This window comes from Apteryx mantelli, chromosome 12, assembly GCF_036417845.1.
Source record: "Apteryx mantelli isolate bAptMan1 chromosome 12, bAptMan1.hap1, whole genome shotgun sequence".
NCBI lineage: Eukaryota > Metazoa > Chordata > Aves > Apterygiformes > Apterygidae > Apteryx > Apteryx mantelli.
The window spans coordinates 15,096,844-15,120,479 of record NC_089989.1 but is presented as its reverse complement, the minus strand read 5'-3'; the positions used below and the strand labels follow the sequence as shown (position 1 = coordinate 15,120,479).

At 45.8% G+C, this 23,636-nt stretch overlaps 1 protein-coding gene across 4 annotated transcripts; it reads right to left on the bottom strand.

Moving 5' to 3' along the window:
• Positions 1-2,011: 2,011 nt before the first annotated feature.
• Positions 2,012-20,560, bottom strand: TPRA1 (transmembrane protein adipocyte associated 1). Of its 4 annotated transcripts, none has more exons than XM_067303315.1 (11): positions 20,494-20,560; positions 15,528-15,730; positions 15,239-15,371; positions 12,635-12,721; positions 10,946-11,018; positions 9,813-9,892; positions 8,503-8,613; positions 8,009-8,069; positions 6,792-6,894; positions 6,063-6,143; positions 2,012-4,955 (listed from the first exon to the last, which is right to left on the bottom strand). In XM_067303315.1, the coding sequence occupies exons 2-11, from the start codon at positions 15,704-15,706 to the stop codon at positions 4,721-4,723; spliced, it is 1,143 nt and encodes a 380-aa protein (XP_067159416.1). In that variant the 5' UTR covers positions 15,707-15,730; positions 20,494-20,560; the 3' UTR covers positions 2,012-4,720. The 4 variants fall into 4 exon arrangements, with proteins under 4 accessions (XP_067159416.1, XP_067159418.1, XP_067159415.1 ...); XM_067303317.1 differs by having other exon boundaries at positions 20,510-20,517; XM_067303314.1 differs by lacking the exon at positions 20,494-20,560 and adding an exon at positions 17,461-18,826.
• Positions 20,561-23,636: the final 3,076 nt, after the last annotated feature.

The following is a 23,636-nucleotide window of genomic DNA, read 5'->3' as shown; positions in this document are numbered from 1 at the left end:
TTTATAGCCACCGTTTCTCCGTAACGCTTGAGGGAGTGCGTCATCACCACATTTCAGCTCACGTTTCTCCGATGATTAAAAACAAATACAGGTTACAGTCAATACGAATTACAGTCAATTTTACAGCAGCTGCTTTATGGGCAAAATTAATCATCTCCTTTGAGCCAGCAAAGACTTAACAGCTGTAACATTGCTTGCTATGACAGGCACACTCAGAGGTCCCAGGTAGAGCAGAGCATCGCGCTGTGCTGCAGGTCATACAGACCCTTGGTGGGATACAGTCCCTGGCTCCAAGCACTTGCAATCTGCAGGCTAAATGAAGGGAAAGAGAAATAAGATAATGTAATGCACAAGCAGCTGGAGCAAGAGATGGTAGCTTTGGAGGAGCTTTTCCAAAGAAGCTTTCTGGGTTCCTAACAATACAGACCACATAATGACCTATAAAATTTTGCGCATTTGTGGCTAGACACTTACTGAAGCCTTGGTATTGACACACTGCTTTCCTACTTACAACTTGTGCATTGGAACAGTTTTAGCTGTGCTTCACTATAATTAACATGGGAACCACAGCTCTGGCTCAGCCATGGGACTCTGGGCAGGTCTAAGGATCCAGAAGGACCCCCCACACACACACACACCCTCCCCAAGAAATGCAGGCCTGTAGCATCTTCCTGAAAGAGGGGATTATTTTCCTGTTACTTGGGTAACACCTAGCGCATTGCAGACTTTGCTGATTGTTTGACCTCTCAAGACTAGAGCACTACAAAGCAGTATTATCAGCTATTTGCAGTACAGAAATGCTGCACAGGGTCAAAGTGAAGGTCTGGCTGAGCCAAAACTCTGCTTTTGAAAAGGCCAACAGCCGATATCTAGGAGAAAGCACAAGCAAGGCAAGAGCAGAGCGATTCCTCCCAGAATACTCTCACAGCCTCTTGTTTATTTTTAATCTGCCACCCACTAATTTCATTTGATGGCTCCCACTTTTTGTGCTGAAGGAGCCCATGAACAGTTATTGCCTGTTTGCTTCCTCTGTCCTCTCATGATCTCAGAGACCTTTACCATTGCTCTTCTGGTTTTATGAGTTCTCAGCCATGTAATTGCTTCTCCTACAGAAGTCATCCCATAGCTTTAATTATTCCATCACCCTTCCTTTTCCAGGAGTAATTCCAGGCATAACTCCAGCTAGGTGCCAGGCAACATCTGCAAGGATGCAAACATGGCAGGAGGGAGAGTGTACAAAGACAAAAACACAATTCACACCTCCAGCTGTGCCTTCCTGTGATCTCCAAGAGCCTGAGAGCACCGAGGTGGATGCAAATTGTGATAGTGGCAGAGCAGCTGTACAGTAATTCAAACTCTTCTCTATGCAAGGAGGAGCAGGTGATGCTATGGTTAGTGTCCCCTTGGGCAATCCCTACCGTTTTTTGGAGATAGTTTGGCAGCAGCATGGTAAGGTAAGGTAAAGTCAGGTCAAATTTTATTGCGCAAGGACATGACTAACTCAGGCTAGAGACAAATCTCACTCCACTTCCCCAGCCTGTACACCCCACCAAAGAGCAGCTAACAGGTGCTGGCTACTGCCAGCTCACTTAACTGTTACACAGGGCTACTTTGTCCTGATTCAGCCAGAAAAGTCAGTCCAAATACATGAGCAGAGTTAATTTCAAAGCCCAAAGGAAAAAAAATAAAGTGTACAACAGCTCATAGTTCCATATAAGCAGAGACCCCTGATGCTGGACATGTCAGGGTACAGCAAGTTCTAGTTAATGGCAGAAGAGTCAAAGCTTCACTGATTTAATTATTTGGACCTGGAGACCATGCTCTGCAGAGTCATCTGCTGTCCTAAGAATATACTTCCAAGAACCAAAAGTGTCTGGCTCTGTCATTCCATTAATATCTGCCATATCTGTTCAGGATTTTATTTTTTGATTTTTAAAGAAAAAAAATCAAAAAATATTTTCCCCCTTAACATGAGTCACTTGAGAAAGAAAGTATAACTATTTATGCCAAATTTAATTTTATTTCTTTATTTTACAAACAAAAATATACATTTACTCTATAGTCTCTTTGCATCCCCCCCCTCCCCAAACACATAACACACCTCTGCTCAAGAACCATTGTGAATACGGCCCAAGGCATTTATATACATAAAAATACAACAGGAGGAAGGTCAGTCTATGACCTAGTGCAGAAACTCCTCAGCAGCAGAATGTGGGACACTCCAGAAATGCTGGAGTCCTGCCAGCAAAGGAGAGGATGGACATGTTGACCACCTGCCTCGGTGATCCTTCAGCACTGAATTTAGCTGATAAAAAGGCAAATTCATAACCCGCTCCTCACATCAAGGAGGGCAGATAAGTCCTTTCAAGCTCAAGGTGTTAGAGAGTCAGCAAATACACTCCTTGGGATGGGAAACGTTTGCTCCTTTATTCCTGAACTGCTTCAAGACTTTCACATCTCTTGGCCCTTTCCGAGGCCCACCAGCTCCAGGGAAGCTTTGCAGGTTTCCCCATAGCGGCTAACAGCAGCTCGCTACCAGTGTTGCAAGCAGCATTAGGAGCAGCAGCAGGGCAATTCAGGCACCATGTCATCCATCCCTTTTACAGTAAGCAAGTGTGGCTCAGGCCAATTCACAGCAAGTGATGGGAGGAGCACAGAACATTTTTCTGATGTGGCAAAAAGCTCACCTGACCAGTTGCTTGTCCACCCCTTACACAGTCATTGCGTGGAGGGGAAATGTGAAAGGCTGTTGAACCACATGGTATAAATTCAGCTCAAACACATGGACAAAGGGAAGCCTTTTTTCCTTAAAAGTAAATAAAAAATTTATTTAAAAAGGGGGGGGGTGTTTGTTTTTAAGATGTCAATGCTACTTGGAAGCCTGCAGGGCAAAGTCCACAGGCAGCAGAACAGAGAGGCTGCATTGCTCATTAACAAAGATGATAAGCAAAGGGCCTGCATAGTTTTGGCAACCAATGTGCACTTTGTGCTCTTACCCAAACTGTTTCTTTCCTTACATGGGAACACTTGGTAGCAAATGCTACTACCTAGTAGCAGTGCTTTGCATGATCCAAACTATCACTGCACTGCACCCTCCACAAAGATTTCCCCAAAACTCTTACCTCAATATTCTTCTTCAGGAACAGAAGTGTTGGGGAAGAGATGAACACAGTCCCCAAACGTTTCATATTCCCTCATTCTGCCATTTCTAATAGAAAGCTGCCATTGGTTATAGCAAATCTCCACCTACCTGGAGGACTCAGGTAGGAAAGCACCCCCAAAGCTAGAGGAATAAACCTCTTTATCCTCGGAGAGCACAGTATGTCCCAGAAGCCAGTCTGACACAGGTTTCAGCTGAACAGTCCCTGGATTGGACCACAGTGTCCTGGAACTGCATGCCAGGCAGTTCAGACAACAGTCCCTTTCCAGAGTGGAAGAGGATAATAGGAAGTTCCAGACAGTCTTTAAATGAACCATGCTTCACATACACAGAAGTATTTTCAATGCATCAAACCATAAAGCCTATTCAGGCCAGCAGAAGTCTGCACATCTAAACTGCGGCGTAAGAGAAGAACGTTGCCACAGTAGCGGAGTGTCCCTCTCCCACCTACCTCCCAACCTAGAACACCAGTCGGCTCGATTCTAGCACTCCCACTGTGCTTGAGAGCTCCCCTGTCATGAGAGACTGGCAGCTGCGATTTATCATGGGCTTCTGCTCTGCCTCAGGCATCTGAATTTCTCTGGAGCCTTCATCTGCAGAGTCAGCTCCCTCCTTTACAGCCCCCTCCAAGACCCTGCCAGATCCATGAAGCATGGTGCACATGTGAAACACACCCACCTCACATGTTTTACTCTTAGAACTCAGCCTTGATTCAGTGTCCTTACTTAGATTTCACTGTGAGTTCAGCTGCACAGCAGCACAGTCTGCAGAGACTGTTTCACAGCTGCTTCAGCTCAGCCACAGCATGGCTGCCTGTTCTTCTGTCTGCCTGTCCTTCTGTCAGGTCATGTCCATGCTGCTACCTACTAACCAGTGCACCCCAAAATGGTCCCAGGACACACTGAACAGTTCTCTTCATACCTCTCTTCTCCTTCCCACACACTCTGAATGCTCCTTTTAACCCCCAGAAACTGTCATTCTGGATTTTCATCAGTATTAGCTGAAAGTGGAGAAGAGCACAGCTGACCAGCTTCCCTCTCCAGATGCTGCTGTCACCAGGAGCCTATGCAATTGCATTATGACAAGACCCATGCAACTATGCCGCTCAAGAAAGCCCAGGAAGACCATCTTTGGCTCCAAGCACTAAACACTTTCTAAACATGCACAATACAGCAGTCAAATCAACACCCTCATCCCTAAGTGCCATTCCCCTAATGGGCAAAGAAGGGCTTTCACTCATTGAAAAGGAAGTGGTAACAGTCAGGCCTGTCTTCTGGGTCATATTTGCATCTGGAACATGGAGGATCGGGAAGATTCAGTGTTTACAGGTTTACGAACAAAACTGTTCTAGGTTATTCTTGGGTAGCGACAGAAAATGTCCTTTCCAAGGGGTTTTGGGCTGCCAACTGTTCCACAATAGGTTTAGGAAATCCCAAGGAAGAGGGAAAAAGCCATGGCAGAGAGCCAAGGACTGATTTCCAGTGGACATCCTAACAGCTGTGGTATCAGGGTGTTCGGAAGGAAAGGAACGAGGCATCATGTGAAGGGGGCTGCACTGCCTTAGGCATTGATGGCTTTCCAGCGGTCACTGTCTACGCTGTTGATGCTGCCCACATGATACGGCATAGAGGCTACATCATCCAGGTAGGCTGCAGTGTCAATCTGAGTGCTTGAGTAGAAACCCGAATCCATTCCTTCCTTCTTGGCAACAGCATAGGGGTGGGGTAGATGCACATCTACATCTTCAGGTTCATCCACTTGACATTTGTAGGAGAAAAGGATCTTCGGCTCAGACCTGGAGTCATTAAAGATTTAAAATACTTGTGTAAGCAATGCAGTATCCCATTGCAGCCACCTATCCTTAACTGAAACTCAGTAGCAGCAATAAGAAACCTTACGTTCAGGCCCTAGAGAAGTCTTTGCATTACTTCATGGCAATTACTCCAGCAGGTAAATTTCAGGACTGAAAGCTAATGCCAACTGTGGCTTCAGACCAGGCTGTCTAGGCAAAATAAAAATGGGAGAATCCTGACTCCAACGTGGGAAGATAATCATGAGCTCATCTTTGGAAGTTCTGAACTGCCAAACACATCTAAACACCACTGGACTTCATGACAGCCTGGCTACAACAGAACAGTATTTTGCCTCGTGCCATTCATGGGCATCGGGAAAACCAAAACAAACACCAGAGGATCAGCAGTTTCCATCTCTAATTCCTGAAATCAGAAGGGAACAGTGTCTGCAGACTGTAGGGCACATTTTGATAGTTTAGGAGTACTTTATGTTCCTAACTATTTTAAAGCCTACTGTTTCTTGCTCATGGAAAATAAAAGGTAGAGCTTCTTAAACTGAAACTTTTTTTTTTTTTCCTATCAAGATGCATCTCCCCTGAGTGGCCACACGGCGGCATCCCCGACCAGGAATCATGCTTCTGAGCACGTTTACAACGGGCCAGCAAGCCACTCACTATTTAGAGGAGCCCCCAGCCAAAGGATTAGTAACAGACATTGGGTTACCTAACTCCCAGACACTCCTCTACGGAGCCGTCAAAAACCCCATCCAGGAGACCACTTAATCTTCCAGGACTCGGTCTCTCACTAACCATTTAGTTACCAATTTCGGCAGCAAAACTTTGCATAACAGATGCAGACACTTAAGAACTGATCCTCATGAACATTCAAGAAGAATAACACTATCGTCTCTACTTTGCATACAAAGGAGTTTTGGATAGACTTGACCGGCCTTAGGTCACACAAGGGAAACAGCCAGGATATAAAAAAAAAAAGTTTGTTCTCCAAGGGGCATTCTAGTCACTGCCTTTATTCTACAGATGGGGAAAACTTGGGTGCAGAACAATTAATAACAATACATACTTTACAAACCCCTGTTCCTGGCTACTCACCCAAAGAAGCCTTTTAGGAAGGCCACATAGATGAGAGGTGCAAAGAAGCTGAAGTAAAGGAATGTGGTAGCATCAACACAGCTGTCAAAGGCAAAAGGGAATATGAAGGAATTTAGCATCCACACATAGTACTAGCTAGATAACCCCAGCCACATCCATCCCAAAGGAAGTGATCCCATTTCCCTCTGGAGTATCAAAGTAGAGCGGAAGAAAAGTCTTGTGCTAAAGAAATTTAGACTAATGCGAAGTAATAGGCACTGCTATCAACGTGTTGCTGCTCCTAGACACTTTGGGAGGGGACCATGTCAAGTGCCAAGGTTTGTTCAAGAGCACAATCTCAGTGCTCCCAATTTCAACTCACAGAAGTGACATTGGTCCCTGCAGATTCCAGATACGATAAAGGGCATCCATGCTATTTCTAGGAAATTGCCCATCTCTTGCCTTATTAACTATGAAACATGAGCCAATGACAGAGCCAATGGTCAGACTATTACCCTCACTCACCACCTCAAGACCAGCGCAGAGTATGCAGCTCCACAGACCTCCCCACTGCAAGTTTCCTGCCTGAGCACTTTGAAGTCTTTAGGCATAAGAAAAAACAGACCCAACAGCTTTATTCCTCCTTAGGAACACCACAAAAGTTTGTTTTCTCAGGAGAGGCAATGCTGAAGAACACTCAAATGCTTCATGGAAAACTGGGCTGCAGACCTTCTCCCCCAGGATACATACCACAGTCCTTCTATGATATCCACACAGAGGAGGGCACTGCCCAGGCCTTGCACCAGGTTCAGCAGAGCCAAGATTCCAGCATAAATATAAAAACTTTTCCTGGCTGTAAGAAAGACAGGGACACAAGGATGAAGGTCAACTTCATCAGCACCAGCCCAGCACAAACAGTAGGTCCTGTCTGATGGAGATGGCAAACCCTATGGAAGCATTTTGCCCTCTGGGCTGCTTAGGAATTCCTGAAGAGTTATGACTGCATGTTTCTGTCCCATGCTGCCAGAACTGATATAATGGGCTAAACCATGCTCTCCTGTATGTGTGCGCACACACACACAGCACACAGATGGGTCTTAAAACAGAGCATCATGGCAACATTTGCCAAGATGTTAAGGCAAACATCTGGAACCACCATCAGTCACGTACTTGGGCATAAAGAAACACAGCTGAACCAGAAGCACCGCCATTCTGATCTGCAGCACTAACACAACTGCTCAGGAGACCTGAACAGGAGCAGCAAGCAGGCTGGCAGCAGAGTACCCCCGAGATCAACGCTGGGCAGATCAGGCCCAGGACCACCTACCTGTAGCACGTGCCACATATTTCCTCCCTCAGGGCACCCAGACATAGGTACCAACATTACTCAGACAAAAAAAAAAAAAAAAGACACCCCTTCCCCCCCACACACACACTAATGAAAGCATTTTACTAACAGCCTATCTCCCTATTCAAGAACTGCAGATAATCTGCAACTAAATGGGGTGGGAGGAGGGGAGAAGAAAAAAAAACCCACCACACAATGCATCTTAAAGTACATACCCAGACAGAACTTATTAAGCAGCTCCCAAGTAGCCTGCAAAGCCCAGGACTTTTCTTTCCCAGGTGGGTGACCAGCATACATACATCATCATACATGCATTTCAAAAGAAACTATACAATTAAGTTGCCATTTTTATGGCTCTCTGAAGATATATTTACCACTACAGTCACATTATACCTGTGCCAATAACTGAGCAGCAAGTCTTGTTTTCTTAATGTAATGGCTTAACTACTGAAGTAGCAGTGTAGTCACTCTTACCCTGCTTTGGCCTCTGAAAGGCACAGCACACTTTCAGTCCTTTGCTATGTATCTGCAGTACAGATACAGGACCCTCTTATTCCCATCTATCCTTTATCCTAGTGCTGTCCCCATCTATACTCTGGGACACGCTACAGTCACTTACAGGGCAAAGAAATCCGGTCTTTCAGAGGAGTTTTTGGAAGAATCACCACCAAGGAATAGACCTGTTGAGACAAAGAACTAACTGTTCCATGGCTGTTTGGTAACTAAACTCAACAAGCTTTGCAGGGATTGTGTGTGGTGTCAGACACTCCCTAGATGCTCTGGGGGGAGCACAGACCCCTGATACTGAACCCAGTGCAGACATGAAGACTCCACATCTCACCCCCATCAGCACACATAGGCTAGTCACCAAGAAACAAGAAAGTGAAGGATATCTTAAGTTTAGCTGGAATTCAATTGCCAGAGTTTACATCACTCCACGACACTGTCGTCTGCTTCAGCTTCCCTGTCCCATGAGAAGCATCAATGCTGCAGGAACAGGGTTGGGGTGGGGGTGGGGGAATCTACGGCCTTACCATACACAAATCATTCTCCTTGTCCCATTTAAAAATTCAAAGAGGCAGACAGAGTATGTAACACATGCTTGGTATTCACCAGAAAGAAGAAACAAGAGCTGGCAAGCCAGAAATGTCTCCCTCCATGGCCATAGATGTTGAAGTCTTCTGCTGAGAGGTGGGCATCAGGGTACAGGATTTCCAAGGTCCCCTAGGAGAGAAGTAGTACCATCAAGATTCCATTACAGTCAGCACCCTCCCTACCGTTGGTGTCTGGACAAAGATGACTATGTTTAAAGAAGTTCGGATAACAGTTGTCTCCACCTTCTCACTAAGGCCCAACCATTTCCCTGCTTAGGTCATGTCAAGCTCATATAGGAAAAGTGCAAGAAACTGAAGACAAGAAGTGTGTGTAGGGGGGAAAGCGGCAGGAATCTGTCTAAGGGAAACCAGCATCAGTGACTCCCTGGAAGGGAGACTGAATGAAGGGAAGAGAGTGGATGGAGGCAGCTGTCTGTCTGAAACAGGCTGAGAGTTCCACCTCCATCTCCATAGTAGACCTTCATATTGGAACATCTGGAATATAAACACCTGCACTTGTGCAAGAGTTCGAAAAGGAAACTGTCTCATTCACCTGTATACCTGAAAAACTGTATAAACAGAAGCTAACATACAGACAGTGGAGAGAGAAAGGCACTTGTAAGCAGTTTCTGAATCCAGATAGGTAGCTCATGCACTTGATGTTTAATGAGGCTCCTCCAGTGCATCACGTGCTAATGATCAGCTCACTGCCCCTGCATGCAAGAGCCTGAACACTGAACAATGATCTGTTATTCTGGCGCTGCCTTAGATAAAGAGACACAGGGCTGGCCACTGACATACCAAGAATAAACCCAGACATACACGGCATTGTTTGTAGAGAGGTGGAGACACAGCTAATAAACTGAGCTGGCAAGCCAACTGCTAGTTTGAAGGGAAGCAACAGCTCTCAGAGACAGAAGACAAGAGGCTGGAAGGGCTCACTGTACCGCCCTTATCTGACAAGGGCACTTTGTGTCTCTCCATCTAGTTTTGGCAGAACTTGAGCTACAGTCAAACTTGTTGCTCAGATATGAAGAATTCTCACTCCTGTTTCAAAACTCAGGAAACAAGGCAATTTGTCTAAACCTCAGCTCATTTCTTGACCCTGGCTGAGGCAGTCATGCCATGAAGAAGACAGAGATCTAGTCTTGTGTATGCTCTGAGGATCCTCATACATCACCACAAGCATCTTGTCATCCCCCAAAACCTCAACCAAAGAGCAAAGTTGCCATTTGTCCCACATTCCAGGCAGGAATGCCCCAACTAACTACATAATTCCGAGCAAAGCTCTCTTTTGCAAAGACTAGCTTTCTGCTCCAGTGTACTCACCTGGGTGACAGAATATGCCAGAGACAGCACTGTGGTGATTGCCAGAACACGTTTCACGCTTGACTTGCTCTCCAGGTGACCTGGAAATAAGGAATATGGGAGTGAATCAGGATGTCATCCCAACCCTGATAAAAATCAATTATCTCCAAAACCAATATAGGAAAATTCCAGAAGCCTTCAAGGGAATGTTAAAGCCCACTTAACCCCTGGAAACTGCTTTTCTGTTTGGAGAGTTAAGCCTTTCACAGACAAAACAACACCTATAAAACAGCAGATTTTAACTTACTTTCCTCCTGCCCCCACTAATACACAGAAAGCAACCAAGTCTTTCCACTGATGTTACAAAAAAAGAAGAAAAGGGGGAAAAAATAATAACAACAGGAATGACCCCAGTATCACGTACATGGAGCAATTGAAAAGTTTCTTCTCAGGAAAAATGTTGATGGGCAATTGGGTTAGGGTAGGGGAGAAGGCTTTACATACTCTGGAAGAATCTGCACTGGAACATGGTGGAACAGACAACCCCCAGAAGTCCCTTCCAACCTAAATTATTTTATGAGCCCTTTAGAAAACAAGGAACCAGTGCTCAGATGTCCCACTGGCAGGGATGACAGACATACCTACCAATTTCCCAGTCCCCCACCCACAGCCTACATCAAGAAGTGCTCCAAATAGCTTCTTCACTTTCACAACTGAAGGAAGTGGATAACAGGTTACAGGGATGGCTAAAGGGGCTGAACAAAGCCAGGATGGAATCAAACCAAGGTGGGATAGAAGGACTGCCAAAGGAACCATCCTTCTTACACAAAATGGGGTTCAAGCAAAGATCAGACAGCTGATTTGGGCATAAAAGTCCTCTTCACCTAAGCTGTACACTCCTTCACTATGTGCATGCAGGGGAAAGAAAAACTGATGCACATACAAACTCTGAAACTGCACAAGTCAGAAGAACTGTGAAGATAATCAGGCTTTCAGCCATTTCTAACAAAAAACATTGAATTTGTCCTCTGCATTTATTCTAGAGATTTTCCACTTCATAGGATCGGCATTCACACAAACTTACAGACACAGCCTCTGTGGAAAGCAGGGGAATAAGAAACATTCAAAGCACTCAAAAGCTTCCTGATACATACCAAAGGCGAGACCTAGAATCACTACGCTCAGCTCAATGGCCAGAAGGAAGAACCTTGTGATCTCCCACAGGATCTGAGGGATAACAGAAACCAGACAGACATGATTAGGAGGAATGTGGAACCAATCGGAAGTTAATACAGCAAAACTCCACTTTCTGCTCCAGGAGATGGCAGCCTCTGAATTGAGCAAGACATTTCCACAAGCTTTCCTCATGCTCTGTAGGAATGCTAATTATATGCTTGTCTCAATGTCTGACCCAGCCTATGAAACAAAACTAATGTATGGCAGCAAGCAAATAGCACGCCAATGGAGAGAGGAAGCGTCCATGGCTTGCCACACTTGAGGCTCTGTCACTCATAATGGATGTGTCCTTTCTGCTGTACTCCAAACACCACCAACCCAAGAAGATCTTAAAAGTATAGCAAACAGGGCCAGTTCTTAAAGCAGTAAATTCTGCAGTAAAATTATGACTGAGAAAACTCAGTATTCTGCCATTCTCCAAAGCCACCAGTCCCAAAATGTAAAGCCAACTGTAAAGCACTCCCTCCTTCCAGCTGGTCATTTTCATTCCCATGTTTCATTTAGTGAACAAAAGCAAATAAATAGCAGGTTATGTGACTTTCCTGAAAGTCATGCAATAAACTAATGGCAAACCTAGGGCAAGATCCCAGAATCCTGGCTCATCAATCCTTTTACTCTGAACAGCACTCTTGAAGATACACCGTATTTTAAGAGGTATTTGGTGAGATACTTAAGAAAACATAATCACTCTTCTAACATCTCATAAAATAAATAGAATATATACGTAAGCGAGAATAACACAAACATAACAGACATATAATAGAATGTGTCTACAGGAAAAATTGACAGAGTATCTGCCCTACTGTATGACTTCCCAGCAAGGAGTGCTTAGCAGCAACACTAACAGAGCTGAAGAGAAGCACTTTCTCACCCATTTCTCCATTATTGAAGTCCTGCACCTAGATCTATTCAACAGAAGTGAAGGAAAATGCTACAGACATCCAGCCACTCACAAGCAGTGCAGTAAAATGCTTTGATAGGTAACGTAAGAGAAGGGCACCACACTGATCCCATCAAATAAAGGCTAGAGAACTGTGCTCTGAGGGTGGCTCTTCTGCCTCCAACAGCTCAAGAATGACAGAGCTTTTTGTTTTAGGTGATATTCTGCTACAAGTCAAATGTCTACAAAAGAACAGCACGTACAAAGCTATTTCCTGTTTGCTAAAAGGTTTGCCCTGTGCTCAGAGTAGCTGCAAGGACGTTCAGCTATCAGGCTCACAATGGAATTCAGTTTTATTTGCTTTCAGTAAGAAAAAGTATTTTTCCAAGAGCCACACAAATACAGACAAGAAAGGCAAAGACCAGGTGCTGCTTATCTTTAAGGTATCTGAATGTTTAGTTCTTGCAAAAAAAAGAGTCATTCCATCTTTGCAAGAGAAAGTTCTGCTGCCACTATTTGCATGTCTAATTTAGGAAGTTCATTGTTTTACAGCCCTGGATGTTGTCATCATTTAGATACAATTATCAGAACAGCATTCCATGGTACACATAGCTATGAGTACTGCAAATAAAGCGTTCTTCCTGAGTTCACATAAAAGGGAAGCAGAAACAGATTGCTGTGACAGAACCGCACAAAGCAGAGACTCTGAAGTCAGTGTTGTACCTACCTTATCAGCAACCGTGGCAGCATCAGAGGCACTGACAGTCATGGAGACAACAGCACGGGCAATGCCAACTAAAGCCACCACAAATACCTACATGAAAAGATACCAGAGTGAGCTGGTGTCAACAGGCAGATATGCAGCAGTTACCAGAAATTCCTTTGGAATACAGTTTCCAGGTCAGCTTTGAAGCCTGGTAATGGGTACTGAGGACTTCAAGTCACAGATTCAATCTAATTTGCTGAAACTGGCAAGAAGATTCCTCAGGCCTGTTAGATGTAGGAGTACTGACTTAGAGTCTAGGAAGGAACAAATTCCCTCAAATGTCAGATTTAACAGCTCTGAAGAGGTCTCATCCACTCCTTACAATAACGCCTTTAAAGGCAGAGAGCCTTCCCATCCTTCAGTCCACTGGGTCAAGGGAAGGAGAAAATTAAAACAAAAATATATCCCTCCAAACTACAAGATCAGATGCTTGGCATGATTGAATAAACCAAACGTATCAGATAAGCAAAGCCACTTGACAGTAACTACCACACTTAGATCTGTGATAAAGCTGAAGTCTTCCTTCACTCAGCACTGACAATGCTCAGGAATGCAGCGGATAAGTCAGCTGACTTATCTTATAGAGCCTCTTACCCTGCAGTGCAACACAGAGATACCCAAGTCAGCTCATGTACCATTTAAGCATGACAGCATGGAGCTCAGCAAGGCTAATTTACCAGCCCCTGTGCTGTCATAGCCATACTATGCAATTAGGAGCTCAGTTGGATATATCTACCCTCCACTGTGCAATGAAGACTTAGCCTCTGAAAAGACAGATTTTTCCAAATTAAAAAAAAGAAAGAAAGAAAGAAAGAAAATCACTAGAGTCATGGGCTAATTTATTATAACACTCAATAAGTGACACAGGTAAATTTATCACAAATTGGAAAGAGTCCAGACTGATTCCAAGATGGTTTGAGAACAGCACCTATAAGCAAACCACCTACAGCAGAATGTTTCACCTTAAAGGAAAAAGAAATGAAAACAGCACGAGACAAGAACGTGACATTCCCTTCTGGGGTGGAAGTCCCTGGGAGAGAACACTGACAAAAGAAAAAAGTCCCTGAATATAATGCTATTCTATAGCTGCAACAACTCACTGGAGAAGAAAACACACTCTTTTTGTTTCCTCTCTAAGTAGGAAGAGACTCTTTCCAATCTATTTACTTAGCTTTAACCACTGACTCCACCAGAAAGCACTCCTTGAAGATGTGATAAACAACTGTTCGAAAGAAAATCCTCACAGAATACATTTATATCCTCATTTCCCAATAACATACTCCAGAAGATCGAACTGAGTGAAAAGCATTTCCCTTTAAGGCTGTTGCATCACTTTCTGCTTCTCATTCTGTTTTGAAAAAGCCAACAGCATACAGTCAGTTCACTTTTTTCTTTCCTTTGGTTTCTCAGGAGTTTTGCTTTCCAAAGCCTTTGACACTAACTTCTCACTGAACTTCTTACTTCATTACTGGAAACATAATAGAAAATTTAAATACAAACTGGAAGTGACTAATAATATTTAAAGAGTTTGAAGCATTTTATGTACCTGGTTATCCAAAACTGTGCACAAGCCCAGTGCCAATGTTCTGGACATATAAGAGCTAACAAGACTTCTCACCAGACTGGCACCGTTTTTGATACTTCTTAGGTTTTGCCATGCCAGTACCTGTACATAGTCTGAAGAAAGATACGGCTCATCTAACCCAACTCAAACGTTTTACTTATACAATCTGTATTAAACTCACTGAGAAAGAGCAAGCACATTATGCTACATTAAGACATGCTAGGGTCTAAAATGCACCCATGATAAAGCTTCTGAAGGACATTTCTACACAAATCCAGGTAGGTCCTTAGCTTCACTTCCATTGCCTCATGAGCAATATCACAGTTAATCAGAACGAACACTCAGAGACTGCTATAGAGACCACCTGAAGTGATCAGAAGCTGCTTGTACCTTTTTAAACTGGGAGAAGGGAACAGACAAGAGCTCTTACATGTCTGAGAACTGTGACTGTACTGCCTACATATTCTGTTTCCATTTTAAGAAGCAATGAGAACATCCCCAAATGAGCAGCCACTTTGATGGGAAAGAAGCTAACAGGGTTGGGTTTCTACATGCCTGGACTAACCAGAATACTGTTTTCTACAGCAGATGAACCAGCTTCTAAATAGCTTCACACAAATCATTCTCCACTGTTTCACTTTCACTATCTCAGAAAGAAGCTGGTTTCATTTCACATGCAACTTCCTCCAAGGTGCAAGAAAAACATAAGACAAAGATACAAAGATGACAGAGCAAAAACAAAGCAAACACCTCAACTATGACCACAGCAGAACAAAATCCACCCGAATCCAGATATGGACATTCCCAGAATCTATGAAAATTAGAATTCAGAGAGTTGGGGTGGTGGAAAACACTATGACTGTTTCTTATAGTACACCTGCCTCTAAAAACAGATTTTTATCCCTGTGGAGATCTGATCTAGGTTCTCTCCAGTGGTTCATGAGTGGTAACAAAAAACTGTCACTCCTCCAATCAGTTCAAAAGCACAGAGTGGTACTCACTAGTATGTAGAATGTAGTGAAGATTGGGCTGGAAGTGACACGGATTTTGGCCCTGGCAGAGGGCAGCTTCCACAGAAGAAACATAAAGAAAAGCACGTTGGGAACCAGGAGCAAAAGATCCCAGTAGCGGACTCTGCAAGAGGTAAATAAAACAGAGTATTTTCCTGATCTTCAGCACCTAGAAGACAAGGCACCAGCTCCAATCCCTTCTCACCCAAACTCTTGGAAAGAGAGAAAGCTCTTTCCCCTGGCCCAGGGTCAGTCTCTGGTCCCAACTTTCCCTTCTCACCTGGATTTCCCAATGTCCTCATAGAGCAACAGCAGGCACTTGTGTGGCACAGTGATGTTGGTGTCATTGATTGCCTGTGTTGTTGTTGGGGACAAAGTTGTCACATTATCCAGTGCTGTCACCAGGGCAGTAGTGTGTGTGACGTTGTCATACATGGCGAACCTCATCACAGACATCATGGACCGGAACGTCCCGTCTTCTTTCTAGTCCAGGTCAAGCACAGCACAAGACAACCACAGCAGAGACAAAAAAGCAACATTAATTCAGTTGTGAGTCAGAGTTAAAAAACACATCCCTTCCATTAGGCCCCAGCACAACTGCTTCCTGCTCATTACAGCAAATTATCATTATCAGAAAGACTGTATTGCACAATGAAGTAAGTGCCATCTGCCCCTGCTTTGCACACAGCAATTACAGTAGGCAGGACCAAAAACACTATCTTGTACCAGGATAATAAGCACCTTCAAAATAGTGCAATACTAAACTGGATTAGATTTTATGATTTTTTTAAGCTTTAGCAGATCCATAGAAGAAATCAAAATTCTGCAACAATACAAAGCATCATTGGATGAAGATAGAAAACTTGCTGTATTACAACATTAATTACCTTTCTAGTTCATCTAGACCATCAGAAATTATGGTCAATGATTTAATTTCAGCTACGGCAAAGTAAAAGATTGAAGACCCCTACCTAAAACCTCACAGTCTAAGAGTATGGAAAACCTGACATACTTTTATGTCAAGGGACTGTACAAACTCTTTACCTTCAGAAATCAACACCGACAAAAAACAAGATTAATCATTTTTTCTCCTAATCCTCTGCAAGGCACCACAAGTGTTCTGATCTTAAGCACAACAGTAAGATCGTGAAAAGGCAGTGCCTTTCTACAACCCTGTACAAGGTTCTCAAAACTTCTTTACATTCACCAATCTTGACGGCATAGCACTTCTCAGACAGGTCAGCATCATTACTGGTAGTTTGCAAACCCAGAAACAGAAGCAGTCCTATCTAATGACTTTCCTAAGGTCAAACTCTAGGGCACCAGAGCACTATGGACAGACCCCAAGAGCTGAGGCACTAAGTTCTTTTGTCATCTTTCAAAGTAGCAGGACAGGTGAAGGTAGGACAGACAAGACAGAACTTCTCCTTCCCCTGCTGAAGCCTTTTTGAACTGCCTTCCCTGAAAGCACATTCACATCTTCTCTGCCATCTGTCTATCCCCCGGGTCCTGCACTGCTGTGTTATTAACTATCCTTCCAGAAGTTAAAGGGAAATTCTCTCCCATCCACAAACTCCATCTGCTTTATGACAGTGCTGATGGCTTGGAAAGTATTGCACTGGCAGAAACAACCGCAGAAGTTCATTCCTCTGTTGCCTCTACAATCACCTTTGAAACTTGTACTTTAGAGAACAGGACTGTGCTAGAATTTTGAGCTGATTTTCCTTAGTAAACGTGGTCCTGACTTGATGCATCACCTTGTGTGAACCCTCTCCTCTTCCCACTGTAAAATGGTAACCCTCACTATTAATACACTTGACTAGCTACGAGCTGAACACAACCACAAGGTCCTATCATCTCTCCAGCCTGGCACTCCCCAAAGAAGTGGTCACAGATCACACACAGATTCAAAACACTTCTATCAACTGTCCTCTTAAAGATGCACATTGCCAGGGACAGAGAGCGCTCGAGCAGCCTGTGTGCTATAGTAAATCCTGGATTGACCTCAAAAAAAAAAAAAAAACAACAAAAAAAACCCACAAACAAACAAACAAAACAACTCATTTGAGTTTAGGCCAGGCTGGCATGGCAAAAATGACAGCTTCAGTGAGGGGACTCAAAGGTAGTTTTCCTGCTAGGTACTGGTTAACTCAACTAGGAAAAAAGCAGCACAGCCCTGTGCCATCTCTTGAACCTTTACAGTTCAATAGTACCTTCCCCACAAACTGCTCAGGACCATCAGCCACAGACTTTTCTTTCTCTTCAGAGGCTGAGATCTTCCCAGGTCTTCTGAGGGGAGAGGGGATCATCACACCCTGAGCTAACACACCCTCCCCTTTGATTCATCCATGTTGACAGATACTCACTGAGTGGAGATTTTCTTTTGCGGCTGCCGTATGTGGTGCTGCACAAGAGACGTCACATTAAATAAACACATGCAGACGTGGAAAGATCAGCTTTGTGCTGAGGTGGCAAAATCTATGCCAAAAGTCCTAGTTCTAGTAGCAGTTTCAGCAAACAACCTTCATATTATGGACTTTGCTCTAGAAGTATCTTGTCTTCCCTCCAGTTTCTCACCTCTCTAACAGAAAATGAATGATATGAATTCAATGACCTTTCTCCATTCTCTTAGTCTGAGACACTTTGGAGACCTGTCTCAGCAGCAGCAAGAAGGAATATGTTCACATTCACCAATGCAGAGGAAATTCTATCTACTTTTTAAAGAGTTGGGAAAGAGCGGAGAAAAACCTCACAGAGCACAGGTAAAACAACATCAACAACTCTGAGCCATCACACCCTCCTAAGATGTCTTCTGGAACACGGAATTTGATCTGCCTGTCCCACTGAAAAGAGCTTGAATATAAAGCTGCTAGGGAATTACATGGGAAAGAACAACTTTCTTATAAAAGGGCAAACAGGCACCTGTTTTTTTCCTCTAGAAGCCACCACTATCATGAAACAGCAGCAAACTGCTGATAAGGAGGGGAGTTGGCCACACGTAACCGAGCTCCAGTCACAAGCTTTCAACGGGCAAAGTAGAGTCAAGCTGACCTCAGCTAGGCTGCTTGTTACGGCCTCGTGTTAGTGTCTATTTTTTCCTCCCAGGATGAGGTATATACAAATGCAGAGCAGCAGAACACGCAACAGGAGGACAAAAGGCAGTCAAAGCCATCAGCCAGACAGGTTAATCTTCACACTTTTCTAATAGTTAAAGCCTACAGGAAGCATGTGGGAAGCTGTTCTGTTCCTGTCAAAATCACAGCAAAAATTTCAGGGCAATGGGACCCAGAACTGATGGCAAAGATCTGGTTAGCTTTCGTCATCCCCAGTAACACTGCTCCTTACAGGATATTTTCCAAACCGTTGCCCTGTCCAGTCTGAAATAAGTCCAGTCAGCTGAGCATATCCAAGAGATCAGTCACCACACCCTGCCTTCACAGGCAGCCCCACTGCAAGCCAGGCCTCTTCATTTTCAGCCTGTGCAAAGGGGGTGAGATCACTCTGTAGCCACAAAAAAGGAAATCAATGCCACAATCCTGGTTTTCTTGTGACAGGCAGTTCTATTTGCCATATACCGGGGGGGGGGGGGGGATAGTTTTTCTACACTACAGCTGAAGACAGCCTGACTTGATTGAGGCCTATTTCTCTATCCAAGCACCGAACTCACAAGCAGCATTTAGAGCAAGAACATCTCTATGACTTGTAGGCTCTCCAGGCAAAGTGCCAGGGGAAGGTTCAGCTGCTTCTTCGATGAAGAGGACTGCTCTTCTTTGCCTCTCACCAAGTAAATTTGATTTTTTGGTTCTGGACTCTGATTCAATTAGAGTGTCATGTGAAATTCAGGGTTGAAATCATTGGGCAATTCTCTGTGCTCTCAAAGACCAAGCACAAAGTTGAATCACACACCTACCAGAGTTTCAGCTTTAAGAAAGAAATGATGTCCTTTTCCAAAAGGAAACTATTGTAAGTCTTGCACATATACATCATACTAGGGTTAGCACTGCTCCCTAGATAAAGAAACAGAAACAGAAAACAACCCACACTGGGTTGTGCTCAACAGAAAGCTGGACTGACCTGACCCCTGCTTAAATATAACTGCTACCTCAATAACATAAAGGTTAAAACAGAAGAGGGGTGGTTTTTTTCCTCCTTTCTTTCTTTTTTCTATTTTTCCTTTTTAACATAGCTTTTCAAATCTCACATGTTGTACTCCTTGGTCAAACCAGTTGCTTTTCCTCATTTCACCCTTAGAACAAACTCCCAAGACAGGAATTTTCCACCAATGAGAGAGGACTAAATTTCTCTCTTCTTTCCAAGTTTCATCATCACATCTGGTACTGGACTAACTTTAAAAGAAAGGAACTGCAATGCTAAAAATCAAGCAAAGAAAAATGGCAAAAGCAGAAGCATCAGCAGTAATCCAAAACCAACAGACAGAGAATGCCCATTTGTGAGTGAGTTCCAAAATATGTATCCATGTTTTTTTTCCTCCAGAAGATGGGTGTACAGACAGCACGTAAGAAGAGGGCAAGCAAAGCAAAATAACAGTACGTGGTCGCTGTGTTGTACATTGGCAAGGAAGAACTGCCTGTTCTAAAGGCAGCTAAAGGAGTCAGCTGGGGGGAACCTGAAGTGACGGACACCTTCACGCTCCGCAAAGGTGCCTCCGGGGCGCCCCGGGCACCTGCCCCGCCACGAGAGGGCTCCCCCGCCGCCCAAGCGGGCACAGAGCCGCCGCTCCGGGACCGGCCGAGGTGCCGGCGAAGGGCCGGGCTCCAGCGCACCGCGCCGAGGCGAAGCCAGAGAGCGGCGAGGCCGCGGCAGCCGCGCCGCATCAGACACCGCCTCGGGGCCGGCAAGGGCTAACTACGCCACGGCAGGCAGGGCGCCTCGCCTGCCTCCCACGGGCCCTGCCGCAAAAGTGAGTAAATACATAAACAAATAGAACACAGCAAAACGGGCGCTCAGGGAGCGAGTCTCAGGGTGCTAAAGCCTGGAGGGTATTTCGGGAGCTGCTGAGGACAGACCCTAAAATCCTCGCGAGCTGCCAGGGGCGAGAGCAGGCGCCGCCCGCGGGCACCGGCCCCGGCGGGCACCGGCGCTCGCCCCCCCCCCTTCCCCGCCCCGCGAAGTCGCCCCCCGCGCGACCCCAGCGCGGCCGCTCCGCCGCGCCCGGCCTCGGTGGCGCCTCGCCACCCAGCTCCGGGGCACGGACCCCCCCCACCGCCCCCCGGCCCCGCTCCTACCCGCCGCCGGGCCCACCCCGGTCTCCCCCGGCGACGCCGCTCAGTCGCGGGGGCCCAGCCCCGCCATGCCAGGCCCCGGCCCAGCCGCTCCCCTCAGGCAGGGAGCGTCGAGGAAGAGCAGCCCCAGGAGAGAGCCGGCCCGCCAGACGAGCGGCGGTGAGGGCACAGGCAGACCGGCGCCTTTTCGCCCGGGCCCGGCGTCGCTCTTGAGAAAGAGTCCCCGAGAGGGGTGTCGCTTCGGCCAATCAAAGGCGTCCCTGGAGAGAGGGTCTGTCAAAGAAGCCAAAAGAAACAGCCGCATCGGCCAATGGGAAGGGGCAGGAGGCGGGACTTGCGAGGCAGGCCTGTCGGGTTTTAAAGGTGCCCTGTCCCCGCGCGTCCCATTGTGGGACGGGGAGCAGAGAGGCCCGAGCAGAAGGCGGCCTCCGCCGCCTTCGTGTTACATGTAGCCATAACTGCGCGACTCCGCGATTAGTGCCGGGGGGCTCAGGGTCGGCCTTCCCCTGCTTTAAAATGGGTACGAGGAAGAAAATATCCTCACACACCACCAGTAAAGGAGGCTGATCTCGGGCTTCCCGGAGGCCAGGTCTACCCCGGGTTCTCCCCGCTTGGGGGGGGGGGGGGGGCACTGCCCCGGGGTAGACCTGGCCTCCACCCGAGGCGTCAGGGCTGACCTCGGCCCGCCGCCGTCTTGGCCTTGCTGCAGGCCGTTAATGGTTATATTCGCCTCTAACATGTAGGCTCTGCTTTATAACCTTAGCTATATAGCTCCCAGGTGAGCCCATGCGACTGTACCAGTTCCAGAGGGACGCAGAGACAACAGCAGGTGCATACGTGATCCAGGCATCTGTATCAACGCATGTTTCCACAGCCAAGAAAATAGAGATTTTAGGCTGCTCCAGTGGAGGAATTACTTATTACGAGGTGGGGGGTTAATAATTGTCTTCCACGGCCTGGATCCTGCAATCAGCTCACTGCAGGGGAGAATGATTAACGAGCCGGAGAGCTTGACTTTTAAGGAAAGTTTAATGCTGACAGAACTAACTCGGCACAGCCTGGACAAACAGCAGCCAAAGGAAAATGTGGCACCTAATTAGGAGGATTTGGAGGCACAAATACCAGGCAGAGAGAAGAGATGTTTAGGATGGTAAACAGGGGTATAATTGGGACAAATGAGGCAAGATTAAGAAAGGAAATAAAGGAAATAGCTGGCTAAATATCATCAGGTCACTCTTGGCAGTAAGAGCTATTTGACTGTGAACACAGTTTCAAGGGGGATGCTAGGTGTCTGAGTCATTTCAAAGGCTGGAGGATAACTTCCGGTGTGGTTTTCTACCTGTAGTTCACCTGAGGCTCTAGGGATTGCTTCTACAAAAAAGCAAGGCTTTTGCTAAGCTGAAATTTGCTATACAAGCTCCACACCTTCTTAGAAGATCCCCATATTGAACAAGTTTGCATGCCCTGCTGTAAGATACAGTCAGCACGATGTATTTTGGGATCCCCCCCCAACAGATGTCATTCCCAACTTAAGTCTGCACGATCCTCTTCTCAGGTTCAGCTTTCCAGCTTCACTTCAGTAAGCCCCACGGAGAGGAGGTACACTTAGACTGCGCTGCTGGCCTCAGCCCCCTTCCGTCGCATTTTCTGCTGAGTTGAAGCAGGTTTTTATGCTGGTGTCATGCCATTGGAATGACATCTGGAGAATCCGGTCCTTAGCTCATCTCTTCTCTCATCATCATTCTGGTTAATCATATGTTGCATGATTTTGGCAGGTTCTATTTATGGATCCGAGCTCAAAGGCCAGGCAGGTGTCAACATCTCTGAGTTACAGAAGGGACACTTCTGTTTAAAGAGAGGTGGAGCTTCTGCCTAAAAGCATAAGGTACCTCAGTAGCAGAGCCAGGAGTAAAATCCATGTCTTCTCACTTCTAGCCTCAGGCTCAAACTAATTGAATGTGTTACCTCCCACATAACTGTGTCAGAAGGAAAGATCTTGCCTTCCAATCCACCTGTGCTTTCCATCTGATTCACTCTGAGGCTGGAGCCCAGTGCACAGGACACCAGGACTGAAAACTGTGTCTCTCAAACAGAAGACTGTTGAATGCCACCACAAGGACCTTGAACCCTTGATCCTGCCTTCCTCATTGGTCCTTTCAAATACAGAGATGATGGGGAATCCACACATTTCGCCTGTAATAACAAACTCTGCCTCTCAGCACAAACATGGCGTGTGCAAACATGGCTCTGCTCTTCCCAGCTCAAGACACTGCCCCATCTCCTTGACTGCATGCATCCTCCAACTTCAGCTGAGAACCACTGTGCTCCGTACCCTCTCCCCCACCCAGTGCTCAGTGGTGGCAAGGCTCACTCAGTTTGTCCTTGCTGTGTCACTCACAGTGTTGCTAGTCTGAAGCAAGACAAAAGGTGATATTTAGCAGCGATAGTATAACCTTGAGGACTTCAAAAAAAGCTGGCAGTTGATGCTTTACCTGCTCCAGTCTGCTGTCCCTTGGCAATCTCACCTGACTTGCACTTGTCAGAGGCAGAAGGTGCAATCATGGTTTCTAAGACAGTATTATGCTTTCATATCTTCACCAAATTCCACTCTTCTAGGATATCTTATCTCTCTAAAATACTCTTCCTGTTTGTGTTGGACCAGGCTACTGGACAGGATATTATTTCCTGGCCTAAACTGCTTTGCTGTGCAGGTGCTGAGCAACTGGAGAGACAGATGTGGTTGTGTTGTCTCTACAGCTACTGGTTTCTATTATTAGGCATAAATTTGTTCCACAGGATACAACATGGGCTGTATTCAAGTGTCTCTGCTCTTCTGTGCACCAGGAATTCAGTCCCCAGTGCTCCTCCTGTCCTCTCTTGCTGTTGGGACTTGCAGCAGTAGGCTGCTGGTTTGCAAAATCCTAGTGGTGTGTTTTGGTACAGTCAGGAGTTTGATATTCAACTGAGTTCACCCCAACAAGCTCACACAGGACACTGGGCAGCTACCTGGGAGTAACAGCAGAGCTTATCCATGTCCTGACCAACAGCCTCAGTGCGAACAAGCCTTCTCCATACCTCAGCCTTCACATGACCTGGTGCATGGTCTCTAACACAGGGGAAGGAGCCCTGCCCCACTCATGACAACT

Excerpts from the sequence above, each read along its gene's own strand:
- TPRA1 (XM_067303314.1), bottom strand. The coding sequence starts at position 17,556 with ATGATCCCCTCTCCCCTCAGAAGACCTGGGAAGATCTCAGCCTCTGAA. Across the intron at positions 8,070-8,502 it reads GCTCTTGTTTCTTCTTTCTG|GTCTATTCCTTGGTGGTGAT; the intron begins GTGAATACCAAG and ends TTGTCTCAACAG. Across the intron at positions 6,144-6,791 it reads GATATCATAGAAGGACTGTG|CTGTGTTGATGCTACCACAT; the intron begins GTATGTATCCTG and ends TGCCTTTGACAG.